The sequence below is a fragment of the Balaenoptera ricei genome, chromosome 3 (genome assembly GCF_028023285.1).
Source record: "Balaenoptera ricei isolate mBalRic1 chromosome 3, mBalRic1.hap2, whole genome shotgun sequence".
In the NCBI taxonomy this organism is placed as follows: Eukaryota; Metazoa; Chordata; class Mammalia; order Artiodactyla; family Balaenopteridae; genus Balaenoptera; species Balaenoptera ricei.
The window spans coordinates 163,129,519-163,148,291 of NC_082641.1; the positions used below are offsets into that span (position 1 = coordinate 163,129,519).

The 18,773-nt window shown below is 56.7% G+C and overlaps 1 protein-coding gene across 3 annotated transcripts; it reads left to right on the top strand.

Moving 5' to 3' along the window:
- The first annotated feature begins 11,392 nt into the window (after positions 1-11,392).
- RGS14 (regulator of G protein signaling 14) lies at positions 11,393-17,027 on the top strand. Of its 3 annotated transcripts, none has more exons than XM_059919672.1 (11): positions 11,393-11,502; positions 11,821-12,006; positions 12,123-12,234; positions 12,563-12,675; positions 13,134-13,337; positions 15,069-15,145; positions 15,391-15,517; positions 15,595-15,676; positions 15,779-15,825; positions 15,904-16,018; positions 16,301-17,027. In XM_059919672.1, exons 1-11 carry the CDS (start codon positions 11,479-11,481, stop codon positions 16,501-16,503), a joined length of 1,290 nt encoding a protein of 429 aa, XP_059775655.1. In that variant the 5' UTR covers positions 11,393-11,478; the 3' UTR covers positions 16,504-17,027. The 3 variants fall into 3 exon arrangements, with proteins under 3 accessions (XP_059775655.1, XP_059775657.1, XP_059775656.1); XM_059919674.1 differs by lacking the exon at positions 11,393-11,502 and adding an exon at positions 11,596-11,688; XM_059919673.1 differs by lacking the exon at positions 11,393-11,502 and adding an exon at positions 11,596-11,688 and having other exon boundaries at positions 11,863-12,006.
- The last annotated feature ends 1,746 nt before the right edge of the window (positions 17,028-18,773 follow it).

The window sequence follows — 18,773 nt, forward strand, 5'->3', positions numbered from 1 at the left end:
CCGGCTGTATTTGCTGAGCAGCCTCCCATCCTGGTCGAGTGCCTCGGCGGCTGCGAGGCACCTGTCAGCCAGCCTCAGCAATGGGTTCTTATGAGCGACAAGAGCAGCAACCAATCATGGAACAGCACGTTCGGCTTGTGGGCCAACGGGGAGCAGAGGGATGATTTGTGTCGGAGAGCAGCGCGAGGGTCGTCTGTGAAGTGGGGCATGCTGGAACTTGTAGTTTTCATGGGACGCTCGCGCGGGCTGGGAAGACGAAGCCCAGAACGCTCTTGGCCTCTGGCCACTGGTGGCGTCCCTGGAGTAACATTTCCCAGTCCAAGGAGAAGGGAGTTCTAAATTGAAGGCGGGGACCAGAATTCCAACTCCCGCGCCGCCTAGAACTCACTAGGGCGAGACTTTTTAGCCGTTTTTGGCTCCACGCCTTTGGAAACAGAATTCCCTTACTTGATGGGAAGGCCAGGCCAGGACTCGCTTTGCCAGAGGCAGGAACTTCCCTTCCCAGTTCCTCAGGCCCAGTTGGGTTTCAGCAGGAGGAGCAGACTCGAATCCTGTCCCAGTGATAGCCGGGGCCCATTCGTATCCAAACGATTGTAGTGCCTGCCTGGCGCAGCAGGAAGCGTCCAGGAAAGGTCCGGGAAAGCTGGCCGTGGAGCAAAGGTGGAAAACTGGTGGCCCACAGCCAAATAGAGCTCTTGCTGATGCTATTTCAATAAATGACTTAACTACCAATATTTTAAATCAGGAGACAAATTCACATTAAAAATCCAAATTTCCAGCTTCTCAGGAAAAATTGGAAGACCCAACCACACTAGGCTCATGGGGCTGCCCTGCTAAAAATGCCTTACTTTTCTAAGCTAGTCTCCACTCTGGCCACTAATTTACAGCACCTGCCTGGCCCTTCTAGACACTTGAATTAATGACCCCTGTTATAGATCACAGGGTGGGATAGTTGGTTTCCTGCTCCTTTAAGAAGTTGTCCTGGTGAATGAATGAACTTCTTCAGGATTAAGTGCTGAGACATCTTTTTAAAATTAGCGATATATATATGTATATTTCAGAGATTTATCTATATCTGTGCAAACAAGGACATGTGCATTCCACTAGACCTCCATGAGGGCTCAGATTTTTATCAGCTATAGTCACTACTTAATCCCCAGCATCTAGAAAAGTGCTTGGCACATAAAAGTTGATTAATAAGTAATTGGTGAAAGAATGAATGTTTGGTCTAGAGGTCATATTAGGGGGGAGACCTTGTAAACTTTAAAACCCCCTACGAGGCTAGGCCCAGATCCATGGCACAGCAGCCAGGCAGGTGGTCTCCACTCACAGCACACACCCTGCCACCCCCCATCACAGATATATTGACACCATCATGCACCTTATTAAGACCACCATTGGCAATGCTCCAGGCCCAAATGCAACTCCCAATACACACACCAAGTCTGACTTTATTGAATCCCTCTGTCTGGGTGGCCTGGAGCAAGGTGTCTGGAAAGAAGTGAATTAGGACTGGGTGAAGAGGTATATTAACTAGGATAATGCTAACTGCTATAACAAATAGACCCTAATGTGTAAAACAGCTAGAAGAAGTTGATTTCTCTCTCCCTTAACAGTCCAAAGCTGGTGTTCCTGGTTGATGGGTGGCTTGCCTTCTTACACTAATGTGGAGACCTAGGCTCCTTCCTTTTTGTGGCTCCACAAGCCCTTAGGGCTTCATCATCTTCTGTATCCAGTCAGCTAAAGGGGAAGGAGAGAATGTGGAGGACACATAGGGCTGAAAAGCCTTGGCACACACCACTCCACTCACATTCAGTTGGCGGGAACTAGTTAGCACATGGCCACACCTGACTGTGAGAGAGCCTGGGAAATTAAAGTTTAGCTGTGTGCCCAGGAGGACTAGGACATGAATTTGTGGTGAAGAATCACTCAGTTTCCACCTCCGAAGGTTTCGGGTCATGGCCCTAGAAGGGGGCAGTGGAGTAGAGGGTAGAATATGGAAGAGGGGTGTCACCTTATCCTTGTAGAAAGAGGGGTCCAAACTGGAGTGGTGGGTGACTTGAGGGCTCTAAGTAAGCCCATACTTGTGTAAAATACAAGTCCCGGGGCTTCCCTGGTGGTGCAGTGGTTGAGAATCTGCCTGCTAATGCAGGGGACACGGGTTCGAGCCCTGGTCTGGGAAGATCCCACATGCCGCGGAGCAACTAGGCCCGTGAGCCACAACTACTGAGCCTGAGCGTCTGGAGCCTGTGCTCCACAACAAGAGAGGCCAGGACAGTGAGAGGCCCGCGCACCGCGATGAAGAGTGGACCCCGCTCGCCACAACTAGAGAAAGCCCTCGCACAGAAACGAAGACCCAACACAGCCAAATATAAATTAATTAATTAATTAATTAAAAAAAAAAATACAAGTCCCATAGTGGGTACATGCACATGTAAGAAAGAGGCCAACTGAGGACTCTGAAGAGCCTGAGTTCATCGGGGACTGGGCCAGGCTGAGGAAGCAGGGTGTCCCTCTTCAGTCGACGGTACTACACCAAGGTGGGACTTTTATGTGAATGACTATAAACGCACACGTGTCTTTGGGCACAGATGCGCCTGATCTGTTCCCTGCCCAGGGGGGCGAGCGTGTGCATACTTGGTTGCACGTGTCACTGGGGTGTCTGAGTTCATATGTGCCTGTGTTCATATGTGACAGGCAGGTGTGCCTGTCACATGCACATGTCTGAAGGGCTGTGCATACATATGACCGAACGCTCAGGTGTTCCTGACGAGGGAGAACCTGTGTGTTTCTAACCTGTACACCTGAAGGGTCTGTGTGTGCATGACCATGCATGCAATGTATCTGTTTGTCCACACCCAGGAACAGGCCTGCAAAGGACAGCCTGGAGATGTCTCAGGACAGAGGTAGTAACCGCACGTGCACAACTGCCAGGGGGAGGGGTGCTGAGTGTGCACATGCCCAGCACACAGCAGGTGTGGGATAGGTATGTGCTGAGTAAAGTACACAAGTGGACACTCAGATCACAGTACACATGTCCCTGTGTCTATGGTAGCCCCTGCAGGGTGTATGAAGTTGCCTAGGTGTGTGAATGTGTACTTCTGTGTGCCCAGATGTGCTCTTGGAACTCCCCAGGCTGGGCCAGACCAGGCTGGGCTCCTTGTTGGGCACACGGAGGCCTCTGCTGTGTGTTGGTGCCTGCATGGGGCACTGCTAAGGGTGCATTGGCGGCATGTGTATGTGCGTGTGAATGTGTGTGTGCGCGTGCGCACGCGTGCATGTGTGTGTGTAGGAAGAAGCATTCGCTCTCTTAGACCTTGCTTCTTTCTGTGGTTCGGTTTCTATAGAGACACTTCCTGTGGAAGAGAAAAGAGGTAGTGAGCTGGTGTTTCAGGATGTGAGGGCCCACAGGAGCGGAGCTGGGCTCTCTCTCTGCTGCCTGCCCTTCGTCGTGCAAGCTCTGGCCAGAGCTGCCCACAGTCCCCATGGTGGGCGCCCCCCGCAGCGGGGACCCGTGAACAGCAGCGGCATGCCAGGGAAGCCCAAGCACCTGGGCGTCCCCAACGGACGCATGGTGAGTGCGGGCTCCAGGCCAGGCCCACAGGGAGGGGGTGGGCACACCCAGGGTGGAGCCCAACAGGCACACCCGGCAGGGCTGGGCTAGAGCCTGCATGCTGCCAGCGGACGGGAGAAGTTGGGGAGAGGCAGCAGCAGGTGGTAGAACCTGGTACCCTCATCCCAGGACCTTCCAGATGGTTCTGATGGGGACCTGGGGCCACCCCAGGGATGAGGCCAGAGGAGAGCAGGCATAGGCTTCTGGCCCAGTCCCCACTGCTCTCTTACCTACTACTTTGGCACCATCTGGGGCTGCCTGCATCCTAGGGTAGCAGGGAGTCCCCGCATGCCCTTTGCCCCCTGTATACCCCTACGGGGACCCAAGCCCCCATACCTCACTTAGCCTCAGCCCCCTCCCCCACCCAGTGTCCTGATGGCCAAGGTCAGGTAAGGGGCAGCCCTTAATGGGTCATTGCCCTCCACCTAGACCTACTCCAGAGGCTTCCTGCCAGAACTAGCAGTCCTTGGGCAGCCTGGGATGGGTCAGCAGGGTCAGGCCCAGTTGGCACAGCTTCTGTCTGTTCTATTCCTGGACTACTAGGACGGGTGGGGGGACCTGAGCACTAGGGTGCCCCTGGCTGCTGCTAAGTCCTCTCCCTGGCTGCTTGGCATCCAGGTGAGAGCTGCCCTGGAAGAGACCCGCTTCAGCAGATGGAACTGGCTGTGTCGGGCTTCTCTTCTCTCCCTAGGACACCAGCCCCCTAGGCAGAGTCCCAGCCCCTCCTATAAACTCCGGAAAGTCCAGTGTCCTAGTCGCCTACCCAGCCCCAGCCTAGTACTGTGGGACAAAGCCAATGGGTCCAGAGAGACCTGGGTTCTAATCTCAGCTCTGTTGTCCCTTACTAGAGGGTCCTCTCTGACCCTCAGTTTCTTCATCTATAAAAGGAGGAGTTTGAAATGGATTTCAAAGGCTTGCTGAGACGATTAAGTGGAATAATGAATATGAGCCCCCTGACCCACCGTGGGGGTTCCATAAATGTCAGCCCAATGCCCCCCTTCATTCTCAGCCCCTTTTCAAGGATCCCCTGCCTCACCAAGAAGCTGAGCCACTCCCCACCCCTACTCCTCCTCCTAATTCCCAAGACCTGTCTCCATACCTCTTCCTCCAGCATCTCTTTATTGGGCAGGAGAGAGGCAAATCCCTCCAAGCTGGCCGTGTCTCCCACCTCACTATCTCTACCATCAAACTAACTTTGGAAGTTCGAGCATCCATGGGCCTCGCACTCCCTGGAGGCATGATGCTTGGCTCACCCCTCCCAGGGCATCCAGGCCAAGGAGGAACACGCCCACTCCCACCCCAGAGGGCAACTGGGTTGCTGCTTCTGGGCAGTGCCCAGAGCTGCAGGGCAGCTGAGGGGGCCCAGAGACAGACCCAGCCTCTGCCCATCCCACATCAACCTATAACTTCTCTACTCAAGAGTCATTCAGAGCAGGGAAGACCCCCAAGCTCTACCCCCAGCCCTGCAAGCCCACGGACACCCTGGCTTTTCTCAGCGACTTTCACACACAGGTTTATCTTTGCCCTTTCCGGGCCCATTCTGAACTCTGTGCCACCTCTTGGAATCCCGAGGGTCACAGGTTGGCCACTTGCTGGCCATCGGGCAGCCTTCCGAGGCCACGCTCAGCTGAGAGGAGGGACAGACCGGCATCAGATGTGCATAGATGTAGGCCAGCTGTCAGCCTCCTTCCATGAGTTACCTCCTGAGGGAGGTTCAAAGGAGTACATGACATGCTGAGGGCAGCTGGCAAGAGAGGGACCCGCATTTGAACCAGGCCAATCTGACTCGATGCCAGGTCTCCTCCACCTCCCAGAACTGCCTGGCTCCGTCCTCCCCCGCCTCCTCCTGCCACCAACCCCACCCACCACCACCGTCATTCCCTGCTGAGGCGACTTCATTTGTCAGCCTCGTCTTTCTGTCACTCAGCTTGTCAGGGGGTTGCAATGAAACCTGTCACTTACAGATGGCTCCCAGCCTCCCTCCCAGAGATGCCTTCACACAGTCCCAACTGCCACTTCATTTGTTCACTCATGCATTCATTCAACAATCCCTCCTTAGGGCCTGCTCAGTGCTGGCCCTGTCCCAGGCATCAAGACCAAGGCCCATCGCCCTAGGCCCTGCCCTCAAACAGCTCCTGGTCTGGCAAGGCACAAAAGGCACGAGCGCAAATACCAGAATAAAATTAAGGTTTGGGTAAAAGCGGTAGGTCAGGAATAGAGAAAGCTTGAGGAGGACCTGGGAGAGAGAACAAACTTCTCCACTCACTTCGTACATTGTTGGTGTGGAAGATGTCCTGCAAGGATGTGCCAGCTGGAGGAGGGAACAACATGGGGAAAGGCCTACACACAGGGAAACAGGATGTGTGTACAGGGACAAGGCCCAAGGGCTGGCGAGCCTAAAGCCTGGAGAGGAGCAGTTATTGCATCCTGTCACTCTCAGGTGCCCAGTTAGTCTTCCTGCACAGGAAGACCTGCAAGGCAGAGCCCACCGTACCTTGGCCTACATTCCTGGAGTCCAGCTCAGGGCCATAGGTCAGCTCCACAAAGCTGACTCAGGCTGAAGAGCCAGGCAGCCAGGGTTCTCAGTGGGTCTACCCAGAGAGGATCTCTGGGCCTCAGTCACCCCAAGCCAGGATGAAATAAGATGATGATATAGAGGGCCGAGCCCAGAAGATGCTCAGTAAATCAGCCCTCCCTTCGAAGTCACCCCTCCAGGGGACAGAATTCATCCAGGAGCCCCTGGGCCCTTTACCCCAATCAACCTTGACCATCTATGCCCCGAGAGCTGAGGCCCTGGGCCTCCCAGCTCCCCGGTACGTCTCCTGTTGACCCAGGAAGGCAGCTCAGTGGAGGGGAGACCTTAGGTTTCCAGAGTCAGGCACACTTGGGCCCTAATTTCAGTTCAGGCACTTCCCAGCTGTGTGATTTCTTTGGGCCAAGGTTTCCATATCTGTAAAATGGGCGTAATAATACCTGCCTCACAGGATAAGGATGTGAGGATGGAGGGAGGATGTGTGACACAGATGTGTGCCATCCATGTTCTCTCTCTGCCGGAGAGCTCAGGAAAAGTCGGGTCACCCTCACCTTTGTATTCTCAGATACCAGCGGCTCCCCCAGGGCCCATTTCCAAGGAAAAATGTTTGGCAAACTGAGGCCAGACCGTGGGTTGGGGTTGCCGCTTGGCCACCACACCCTTCCTCATCCTTTCTTCCCCTTTTCTCCCATTCACTCACCACTTCTCCTCAGGCAGGCCAGGGTGGGGCAAGGCCAGCCCTGCTCAGCACAACTTCCCCAGACCCAGGAGCCTGGGCAGATCAGAGCCCCAGCCAGCGGCAGCAGCAGCGTGCCATTCTCCCTGCTGCACGCCTGCCACATTCACAAATGGGGCCTCGCTGACTCATCCTTCCTGGCAGCTCCAGGAGGTTGGGAATGCTGAGCCCTGTGCTACCCAGGGGGTAACTGAGGCCCAGAGAAGGGAAGTTACTTGCCTCAGAAGGGTCACTCTGGAATTGGACCCCATCCCTGCTCCCTGCCACCTCTGGATCTCCATCCTGTCTCAGACCCAGCTATATGGGTTATTAATATGTAGTGGGGCAAGAGGGGCCCAGGAAGAACTGCATGGGGCGTTCGGAGTCAGAGCATCCCTGGCAAAGGGGGTGCCAGCGCCTCCTGTGAGGGCAGCGGAGGGCAACTTGGGCCCTTGTGGCTGCTTGGGAGCACCTGGGCAAAGAGGGTGCTCCTTGAGGAGGGAGTTCAGGCTGATTCCCTCCTACGATATAGGCCTGCCCTCCAGGAGCTACAGGCTGCTAGGGGAGAGGCCCAGACACAGGTGGGCAGCAGTGTGGTGGGCAGGGGGATTCGGGGCAACTGGTGTTTAGGGAAGACCGATGTCAACAGGCAGAGACTGGAGAGCCATAGGGTGGGGGGAGAAACAGTAAAGCAGGAAGCAGGAATGTGAAGAGGTGTGGGGAAAATAGAAGTTTGATGAAGTGCAGGGTGGAGGTGAGGGGGAGGGCAATGGGGGAGGCTGAAGGGGTTCATTAGTCAGGCTCAGGCAGAGCTTCAGCAGTAACCCAGCAACTGCTCTGCCTCCCAGAGTGAGGAGTGGGGCCAGAAGAGGGCCTGGGAGCCAGCCCCACATAAAGACACAATCCATTCAACGTGATGTAAAGAACAAAACAAAATAGGAGTGAAGCCAAGCCCAGGCCCCTCTGCCTTCCCTGGGGTCCTGGGCTGCCCACAAGCATCCCGTGCCCCACCCCCCCACACACGGAAAAGTGCAGTGGAGAGCCCTGAGCAAGGGAGAGGCTGAGTCCTGGGTTGGAGGGCGGGCCAGAGAGAGGCCTGTGTGTGCTGGTTGCGGGAGGAGGGAGGGCCAGGTGGCCACCGTGGAGTGGGAGGGGAAAGTCAGGATGGTTCCCGGAAACCTGGACAGAGGGAGGTAACCAAGGCTGGGAACAGCCACAGAGCAGCCTGGGGAGGAAGAACGTGGGACAGGCAGGTGCAGGCATGAGGGCAGCTGACAGGAAAGGGAAAGAATAGTTGGAAGGGACCTTGGGCTTCAACTTGTCCCCTTCACACACCCCAGGAGTTGAGACTTTGTCCTGCAGCCCCGGGAGAGAATTCCCATGAAGCTGTCAGATGGGCGAGTGCAAAGGCAGCAGGGCAAAGGCTGGGGCAGCCAGGGGAGGGCGTGCAGGGTGGTTCCATGTCCAGCCTCCCTCTGCACAAGCTTTCCCTCCTCCTCCGTAACGTCTTATCCCCGTGCTCCAGCTTGGAGACAGGCTCAGGGAGGGGCCCAAGGTTGTAAAACTAGAAAAGGACAGGGCTAGGCTTTGAATCTTTGTCTGACAGACCCGATCCCTGTGTTCTTCCCTCTACCGCAGGGCTTGGCAAAATTGAAAGCTGAAGCAGGGCCAGACACCAATACTAATGCAACAACAATAATAGTAATGTTCCTCGAATATTTACCACATGCCAGATAGTGTTCTGAGTTCTCTTTCTATGTATATTTAACTTATTTAATCACAGCAAGCCTTTGAAGTCCTGACCATTATTTGCCCCATCTGTATAGAGGGAGAAACTAAGGCACAGGGAGGTAAAGTACTCTGCCCAAGGTCACACAGCACAAATGTGAACTCAGGTAGTCTGGGGCCTGCCTCCATAAATAACATAAATGCATCAAACTGGCCCCAGAGACCTCTGAGGAGAGTGCGAACCCCTTCTAGGGAAAGTGGTTGCTGCTCAGGGCCAGCCAAGGTTGCCATTCTGGGAAGAAGCTCAAGGTAGCTGGGGCAGAAAGCTGGGGTTTCATGTAAAACTCCTGACTTTCAAATATGGGAAACCCCTTTAAAGTTAAAAAAAACAAAAACATTCTGATATTAATAATGTCCTACTTATTTGCAGGCCAGCTCTGGCCCACAGATGTGTGACCCGGGTGCTCCCAGGTTGGGGAACAGAGAGGGAGATTCCAGCCAGGAGGGCAGGGAGAGTCTTCCTGGGGAGGAGATGTTTGCAGACTTGTTTCCAGTAGGGATGGGACGAAGGGACAGGTGGCGGAAGCTCCTGTGACAGGACCTAGTGAAAATGCAGGAGGTGAGAGGGAGGAAGGAACTGGGGATCAGTCAAGCCCTGGTGTTAGGAGCCCAGGTGATGGGAGGAAAACCAGATTCAGGGAAGCTGGTTCCGTGCCCTGCTTTGGTGGTGGCAGAGGTGGCTTCCATTTGGGACTGGCTGAGTTGGAAGGGCTTGTGGGGCATTTGGGTGGAGATGTCAGCAGGAAGTTGGCTATGTGTGTTTGAAGCTGGGGAGATGTGGGAGGGAGAAAGGGCCCAGAACAGAGTCAGAGAGGGGTAGAGGCCACCTTGCATGTATAGATGATGAGGAAGCTGGAGGATTTGCTAGGAAGGTAGGAAGACCGAGGGAAACCACTGCAAGATTCATTTTGAAAGGAGGGTTTTTCTGTTTCACTAATGGTTGGGATTCCCAGAGAAGTCAGAGTTGTGCATGTGGGGGAAGGGGGGATGTGCAGAGGAAGGGATTGGCCTCTACAGCTACTCACAGGGTAGTCCATAACCAGCAGCATCAGTGCTTGGGATCTTGTCAGAAATGGAGAGTCTTAGGCTCTCCTGAACCTGAATCTCTGGAGGTTCCCCCCGCCATCATTCTAATGCACACTAAAGTTTGAGAACCACTGCTCTCTACTATAAAATAGCATCCTGTGCCCTGCCCATGGTGGGGTGTTTCCAAGAGGAGGCAGTTGCAATAAGGAGATCATCAGTTACAGAGACACCTCTCCTTCCTCAAAGACAACAGCAAACATTGATATAACACCTGCCACATGCTGGCCACTATTCTAGATGCTGGAAATATATTAAACTGATTTGATCCTCACAGCAGGCCCAGGAAGTAAGTTAATTATTATTATCATCATCCCTCACTTACAGATGGAGACAAACAAGTTACTTGCCCAAAGTCATACAACTAGTAAGTGGCAGAGACAAGATTAAAAGTTTGTGTTCCTACCCACTATGCTCTACACCCAGGCTCACCCAGTGGGTGCTGGGGGTCAACAGGGGTGACTGGGGTGTACCTGGTATAAGTCCCAGTGCACATAGTGGTTGGCACATGATGGAAGGGGAGCCAGGGGCAGCCTGAGCAAAACCCTGAGCAAGCAGTGACCTGGCTGAGAATGCCCAGTGTGGCCCTCCAGGCAGAGAAGAACACAGCTCCAATCCTGGGGGCTGGGCCTAGAACTATCCCTTGAGAATCCACCCTGGGCTCTACTCTGACTTTCTACCTCGGGTTTCTTGTAGGTTCTGGCTGTCTCAGATGGAGGTAAGTGACAGAGTATGTGGAGGAAGCCTGGCTGGGGTGGGGGGGGGGGGGGCTGAGGGGGGTGTATGTGGAAACAGCGTGGGGATACCCCTGCCATTTGCTGTCTTTCCAGGAAAAGTACCTGAGATGGGATTGGGCCAGGGGCTGGGGAAGGCTGCAAGGCTCAGCTGCACTTGTCCATCCCCCTGCAGAGCTGAGCAGCACGACGGGACCCCAGGGCCAGGGCGAGGGCCGAGGCAGCTCCCTCAGCATCCACAGCCTTCCCAGTGGCCCCAGCAGCCCCTTCCCCACCGAGGAGCAGCCTGTGGCCAGCTGGGGCCTGTCCTTCGAGCGGCTGCTGCAGGACCCGCTGGGCCTCGCTTACTTCACTGTAAGCCCTGGGGTGGGATAGGGAGGGCGGATGGCAGTGGCCACCAAGGGGGGAAGGGTGGAGGGCATGGGAGAGGGCATGGATGGAGTTTCAGGCTGGCCAGAGTGGGACTCCTCTGTCAGCTGCCTCATCTGGCCTTGCTCTGGCACTCTCTTACTCTTCTCCCAGCTGGGAAGTTTCCTTCTCTCTGCCTCTTATTTTCTCTCTGTGCCTCCGGATCTCATCCCATCTGTCTGTCTGACCCTATCTGTCTGGCTTGGCCTCTTGGCCCTCTCTCTATACCAATCTCTTGGACCACATCCCCTGACTGGGTCTCTGTGTCTCACCTCTGTGTCTGTGCCTCCTTCTCCCCACCCCTAGGAGTTCCTGAAGAAGGAGTTCAGTGCTGAGAACGTGACTTTCTGGAAGGCCTGCGAGCGCTTCCAGCAGATCCCGGCCAGCGACACCCAGCAGGTGGGGAGAAGGGGGAACTGAGGCGGCGAGATGAGACCAGGGCCTGAGCCATGCCCCTGACCTTCTCCTGTCCGTCCTGCCCCAGTTAGCTCAGGAGGCCCGGAACATCTACCAGGAGTTCCTGTCCAGCCAGGCACTGAGCCCTGTGAACATCGACAGGCAGGCCTGGCTTGGCGAGGAGGTGCTGGCGGAGCCCCGACCGGACATGTTCCGGGCACAGCAGCTTCAGGTGAGCGGTCCCGGAGGCGCGGCCTGGGATAAGGGGCGGCGCCTTGGAAGGGAGCTCGGTGGAGCAGAGGCAGGGCCAGATCCAACGGCGGAGCCTGAGCGGCAGAGATGGTGGGGATGGGGTGGGGAAGAGAGCAAATCTGGATGCTGGGACCCAGCTAAACGTTGGGCAGGGCGCGGATCAGAGGTAAGAAAAGAGGTGACAGTGAAGGAGGGGCTAGGGGCGGGACCTGGAGCAAGGAAGGGCTAGGGGCTCGCTCCCTAGGTTGGGGACGCCGCCAAGCCCCAGGGCCGAGTCTGGGACTCTGGCGGCTCGCAGAGCGCCCTCTCCAGCTCACCGCCCCGGGAACCGGCTCCGCAGATCTTCAACTTGATGAAGTTCGACAGCTATGCACGCTTCGTCAAATCCCCGCTGTACCGCGAGTGCCTCCTTGCGGAGGCCGAGGGTCGCCCCCTGCGGGAACCTAGCTCCTCGCGCCTTGGCAGCCCTGACGCCACGAGAAAGGTGCGGACGACTGCCTGTGGGGGCAGGCGGCTGGGTGCAGATCTGCGAGGGTGTGCCCACGGTCTGCCTGCGGGTGCGGCCCGGCCCAGTGCCAGTGGCTTCCCTGTATCTTGCAGAAGCCGAAGCTGAAGCCCGGAAAGTCGCTGCCGCTGGGCGTGGAGGAGTTGGGGCAGCTGCCGCCTGCTGAGGGCCCTGGGGGCCGCCCGCTCCGCATGTCCTTCCGCAGGGGTGAGGGCAGGAGCGGGCCGCAGAGATGAGCGGGGTCGGGAGTCTGGGCAAGCCTGGAGAACACCCCCTTCCTCCTACTGGTCCCGCAGTCTCTAAGACTGTGAAAATCGAAATGCAGGTCCGTGTGACCCCCATGTTCCCCTGGTGGTTCGGTTCCCACGCTAGACCCCAGAAGTTTGGGAAGCCCCTCTCAGCAGCGAAGCTTCCGGGAACCCAAACCACGTTAGACCCCTGCAAAAGGGCTCCAACAGGGTCCGCCTGGCTGGGAGAGGCCTCTGGCAGAGGGGTTGGGGGAGGGGCTGTCCTGCTCATTCTCCCTCTCCCCTAGAACTAGGGGGCGGTGCGTCAAACTCAGCCTTGCGCCGAGAGTCCCAGGGGTCCCTCAACTCCTCCGCCAGTCTGGACCTCGGCTTTCTTGCCTTTGTCAGCAGCAAATCTGAGGTGAGCCCACTGCTGGGGGAGATGAGGTGTGGGCTCGGGCCACTACTCCGGCCCCTTTGTGGGCCACCGTCATTCCAAGTCACCGGCCCCACTTCATCCTCCACTTGATCCAAATGGCCAACCACTCAGCCTCCTCACTTTCTTCCTGTCCTCACCACATTGGGCCCCATGCATGTTATGGGTGTACATCCTCTTCAGCCGATGTGTGTGCACGTGTGGGTGCCCAGGTGTGTACAGCACGTGTGTAGCAGTCAGTGGGTGGACCTGTCTCTGGGTGCCCATACGCTTGGGTGAGCATACATGTATTCCTGTAGGAGGATGTATCCTGCCTGCCTACAAGTGTGCCCTTGGGCATGTGTATGCCTGTGTGTGCCCCAGTGAGCTTACGTGTCTGTGTACCTGTCTGTGTGTCCTTGCATGTGTACACATCACCTCCCTTGACACCTGCTCTGAATCAGAGCCATCGGAAGAGCCTTGGGAGCTCAGAAGGTGACAGTGAAAGCCGACCAGGGAAGTATTGCTGCGTGTACCTGCCTGATGGCACAGCCTCCTTGGCCCTGGCCCGACCTGGCCTCACCATCCGTGACATGCTGGCAGGCATCTGTGAGAAACGAGGCCTCTCTCTACCTGACATCAAGGTCTACCTGGTGGGCAACGAGCAGGTGCGAACCTGGCCTGTTCCCCAACTCTAACTCCCTTCCTGATCCTGAACCCACCCCCATTCCTGTCTCTGCTCAGCCATGACCCCAACACCAATTCCACTTCTAATTCCAACCCCATCCCTTATCCCCACCCCCTTCCTAACTCCAGCCCCCACCACAGCCCCCCTGCCCCATGCCCAACTCCAAATCAACCCAGTACCACCTCCTCACTCAAACTCAGATATCCACTCTCATCCCATGAAAATCCTGTCCCCACCCCATTCCCATCCTGGTTTCCAGCTTCATCCATCATCCTCACTGTGATAGTCTCTGGGAGGAAGAGTAGGGGAAAACCACTGCTGGAGCTGAGTTTTTCCCTGTCACTCCCAGAGTTCAGACTGCCCATCCCTGAAATGGCCATTTGGGGATCCCTTACTTCCTCTGCCACCAGGGGCACACAACTGCACCCAACCTATGAAAAACTTTCCTTTAGGTACAAACTAACATAGCTTTAAAGAGGAGGCTAGGGCAAAATTCACTTAAACTAAACCATCCAATAAGGGGGAATCTAAAGGAAGGATGCTGTATCCCAGGGAGACCCGTCAGGATTTCATTCACCCGATAAACAGTCCTAAGCCCCTGCCAGGGCGGGGCAGAGGGAGCCAGGCTGAGTTCTGTCCTCCAGGTCCAAAGGCTGGAGGTGAGCCAGGCAGGATGTGATCAGGAGGAGGAGTTGAAGCTCCAGAGAGTTTCTGGGTCAAGGAAGGCATTTCTGGTTGGTCCCAGGAGGCTTCATGGAAGAGGTGGCCGTTGATGAGGATGAGGACAAGTTTGCCTGGCAGAGCTGTGGGGGGAGGACATTCCAGGCACAGGTGGGTAAGAAGTGCAGGGCAGGTTCAGGGGCCTGGAGTATGGGAGTATAAGGGCCACAGTAAGAGAAGCTCTGCCCACTTTCTTGGGCCACCCAGGCAGCCTCTGCAGCCCTGATGGGTTTTCATGTCTGCTAAATATAACTTCACCACCCACACTCCACCTGTCCCTGCAGCACAGCACAGGCCTATTGCCTGGGAGGGCTGCCTCCCAGCCCTGGGCTTGTGCAGGCAGCAGGGCCTCCAGGGGTGGTAATTACTACAGCTACTTTTATGTACCTACTGTGTGCCAGGCGCTGTGCCAGATACTTCGCATCCTTCTGGCCTCACAGCTGTGTTGCGGGGAAGAGCCCTTTTTGCAGTGAGGAGACAAGAAGTGTCCTTAGTAGGTGGGAATGGAGAGAAGTGGACAAGTGTAAAAAAAAGGGACAAGGCCTGGGTGGCTGACCAAGGGTAGGTGGTGAGGGAGGAAATGCGTCCAGCTGGTCCAGTTGGTTTTCCCATGCCTGAGGGACAAGGGGCAGCTGTCCAGGAGGCAGATCCTGACCTGGCTCAGGAAGAGGTGGCCCCATGATCCAGGACTTAAGCCTGCCCCTTAACCAAGCAGCCCCATTACCATTTCGTGCCCACCCCACCTCCATGTTTCTTATAACTCTGTTCCTTTTCCAAGTCTGTCCAGCATTCTTGCCACTAGGCTCTGATCCAGCCTGGTTTCGTACTCTGTCGGCATCTCTATGGCTCACCCGACCACCGGCCCCTCCCTCTGGCCCTTAGGGAGCCTCAGTGGCGGCCCTGGGAGGAAGTGATGATTGTTCCCTCAGACCCTGGGGATGGGGGAGGAGGGAAGGAGAAGGAATTTTGAGACCCTGCCTGGCTCCTGCAGAAGGCCCTGGTCCTGGATCAGGACTGCACCGTGCTGGCGGACCAGGAAGTGCGGCTGGAGAACAGAATCACTTTCGAGTAAGTGTCTGTCGCTCCAGTCTAGGGTCCGGGGGTCCCAGCACTCGCTTGGGTCCCAGTTCTGGCTGCTGTTCTCTCCAAGTCCTGCCCCTGGTGCTAACCCCGCCCCTTAGGCTAAGGCCCCACCCCCAAGAGGTCCCACCTCCCCAGTTCAGGCTCCACCCTCTCTCCGGCCAGTCCCAGGTGGGTTGGGGGAGAGGCGCGGCGGGCTCTCCGACCTTCCACAGCGCCAGGGTCCCGCGCAGGCTCGAGTTGGCGGCGCTGGAGCGCGTGGTGCGGATCTCCGCCAAGCCCACCAAGCGGCTGCAGGAGGCGCTGCAGCCCATCCTGGCGAAGCACGGCCTGAGCCCGCAACAGGTGGCGCTGCGTCGGGTGAGCCGTGTGGCCGAGGGGCAGGGGCGGAGCGGGGCGGGCTGCCTGTCCCGCGGGCTGCTGACCTGTCCCCTCAGCCAGGCGAGAAGCAGCCGCTAGATCTGAGGAAGCTAGTGAGTTCGGTGGCGGCCGAGAGATTGGTTTTGGACACTCTCCCAGGTAAGGGACGTTGGCCCAGGGGCTTGTAAGGGACAGCTCTGGCCCAAGAGGAAGGGGGTCCAGGCGAGAGGCAGACAGGAACGGCGGCCCTCTCTGCCGCAGGTGTGAAGATCCCTGAAGCTGGAGACGTATCCCCCTGCTGCAGCCAGGTGAGCGAGGGACTGGGCGCCCTCTTTTGCCCGCCAGCCTCCCCTCCCGGTTGTGGCTCTAACCCCACATTCTCGCAGGGTGGCCAGCCTACAATCCAGGACAAGGCCGCCCACCTCCCTCCACTGTCCCTGAACTCACTGGCCCAGGCACCCAGTAGTATCACTGGGAAGCGGCAGACCTGTGATATTGAAGGTACATTGGGGATGATGGCAGCTAGGGACCAGAAGGGTTGGGGACCGTTGAGGGTGGGTGGCCTTAGAGAGCCTTGAGCTGAGGCAGGGGCCTGGATGTCACTGGGGCTGGAACAGGGTCCACTGGGGTTGAGGGACCAGAAAGGCTGGGACAGGGGGTGGGATGGGGGCATTGGTGCTGGGGTCAGGGAGGCTGTGGCCATAGTAAGGGCAGCAGGACTGTGGTGGGCTAGCATAGGTGGGTCTGCACCCATGGGCCCCTTGACTCTGCGGCCATCCCCAGGCCTGGTGGAGCTGCTGAACCGGGTGCAGAGCAGTGGAGCCCACGACCAGAGGGGCCTTCTGCGCAAAGAGGACCTGGTGCTTCCAGAATTTCTGCAGCTGCCTGCCCAGGGACCCAACTCCCAGGAGGCCCCACCACAGACTGAATCAGCGGCCCAGCCCAAGGGGAGCCTCTCAGACTCCACTGCGCACTCGGCCCTCTGACAGCTGCCCAACCGTCCAGGCCGGCTGCGTGGCACCTGGCGGGCCAAGCATGCCATGGGCCCGCTCTGCATGCCCTGTCTGTGCCATGAGTGTCCCTGGCCCCTTCCTGCCACGGGCAGGCCCGCAGGAAGAGCTGGGAGGGGATGGAGAGGGGACTCAGAGGAGTGACACTCCACAGCTGCCACCACTTGGTCCCTTACAGGCTTGCTCGTCCATCCCTTGCTGCCAGGCCACCAGGGGGAAGTGGGCCTAGCCCCCAGTGCAGGTGTGCCCAACACGGAGGGGCGGCGTTGGCAGTGCCAGCCTCCCCACCATGTGCCAGGCCTCAGCAGGGAGTAGGAAGAGGGGCCGGCTCTTCCTCGGGGAGCTGGTATGAGTAAGGCCTGGGGGTGCAGGCAGGCAGGCAGCCCCTCCCGCTACCCACAGAGACGCTACTGGACTTTTGGATTTTGCAGTTGGCTTGGGGCAGCTGGGTTTGTCCTGGATGTATGATATTGTTATTATAATAATTATTATTATTCTGCCATGGGGCGTGTTCCTTGTGTGCCAGTCTACCCTGTGTGCCGCCCCCACCCCCAAACTGCGTTGCCTCTGTCACCAGGGTCATGCCAGGAAGCCCTTGGGGACCTCAGGATGTACCCCCTGACTTCCTGTTGTCAGAACCTCTCTTCCTGACTGCACAGAGTATGGGGTGTGAGTGTGAGAGAGAGACAGAGACAGCCAGAGAGAATGAGGGAGGGAAGGAGGAACCAGGGGAGGGAGGGAGGAAGGGGAGGGAGGGGTGGACCCCTCTGGGGAGCTGTGCCTCTGCTGGTGTCATTGTGCTGTTCCTCAGTCTCTGAATCTGAGTACAGTGTCTGGTCACTGTCCTGTTTCTACTGGGGACTGAAAGTGTCTCTGTAGACATGGCGGTGGGCTCTTTTGGATTCACCGAAGGCCTCGAGGAGGACACTGGTTTTTGTGGTGGGGGCAGGTTCTGCCCCCTGCCTGCTTTGGCTGGGTGGTCTTCTCTGTCCCCCGGCAGCCAGAGAAGCCCACAGCCCACACAGGGAGGAGGAGCAGGGAGAACCCCAGAAGGAGAGCCCCAGCCTGGGGGCAGAGAAGCTAGACTCAGTCCCGGTGCTGCTGTGACAGACGAAACAAGGGGACGCAGGAGCCTTGAGAAGGCACTGGGGGAGTGAGGGGCCCTCTTGACCACCTCCAGCAGACTGAGCTCTCTTCCCCACTCCAGCTCTTTGTACTTGCTGTCCCCTCTGCCAGGGGCTCCCCATACCTGCCCCCTATCTTGTAACTGGCTCCTCACCCGTGAAGTTCCTGGGAGAGATCAGTGCGGTTTGCTGGCCTTTCTCTAGAAGTGGAGCGCAAGCCTTCCTCAGGGGGCCTTCATGGCTTGTAAACAAGAAAAATTTATTTCTCACAGTTCTAGAGGTCAGAAGTATAAGATCAGGTGCAAATATGGTGGGGTTCTAGTGAGGACCTTCTTCCAGGTTGTAGACAGCCAACTTCTGTGTCCTCATATGGTGGAAGGGGTCAGGGAGCTCTCTGGTGTCTCTTTGTAAGGGCACTAATCTCACTACATCCTCATGACCTAATCACCTCCCAAAGGCCCACCTCCACATACCATCACCTTGGGCATTGAGATTTCAACATATGAATTCAAGGGGACACAGATATTTAGACCATAGCACAAGGTGACCAGGAAAGCTCTACTGAGGTGTGTAAGCTGAGACCTTCAATGAAGCGGGACTTTGGTGTTTGTAAGTCTTAGAAATCCCACTCAGAGTCACAAGCACACACACACTGAAAGAATGCATTGGCTTGTCTAATGAAGAAGTCTAGGAGTGGCTGGGTAAATTTAGGAGTTTAGATCATTTTAGTCAGGAATCTCCGTCCATCTCAGTCCTGCTTTCTTGTGTTGGCTTCATTTGCACGCGTGTTCTCTCCCTGCATGTCCTTTCTGCAAATCCCCAAAGGACGGTAGAAAATGACCAGGATTGGGATTCTGACTGGGGCCAGAGGATCATTCCTGAAGCACACTGAGTAGCCAAGCCTGGCTCATGAGATGACCTTAACAGCCAGAGGGCTGGGCCAAGCCAGCCAAACAAAATGGGCTGAGGGGGCAGAGGGCTGAAGGCCAGGTAGAAGAGCCTCCATAGAGGTCAGCCCCTACGGGAGGAGGAATTCACATCTCCCGAGGTCCCCAAGTTAAGCATGCTCCATCCTTTATCTCATTTTGTCCTCACAACAAAACAGCCTGGTGGGGATGAAAT

Excerpts from the sequence above, each read along its gene's own strand:
- RGS14 (XM_059919672.1), top strand. The coding sequence starts at position 11,479 with ATGTTCCGGGCACAGCAGCTTCAG. Across the intron at positions 12,007-12,122 it reads GCCCTGACGCCACGAGAAAG|AAGCCGAAGCTGAAGCCCGG; the intron begins GTGCGGACGACT and ends TGTATCTTGCAG. Across the intron at positions 15,146-15,390 it reads GAGAACAGAATCACTTTCGA|GCTCGAGTTGGCGGCGCTGG; the intron begins GTAAGTGTCTGT and ends GGTCCCGCGCAG.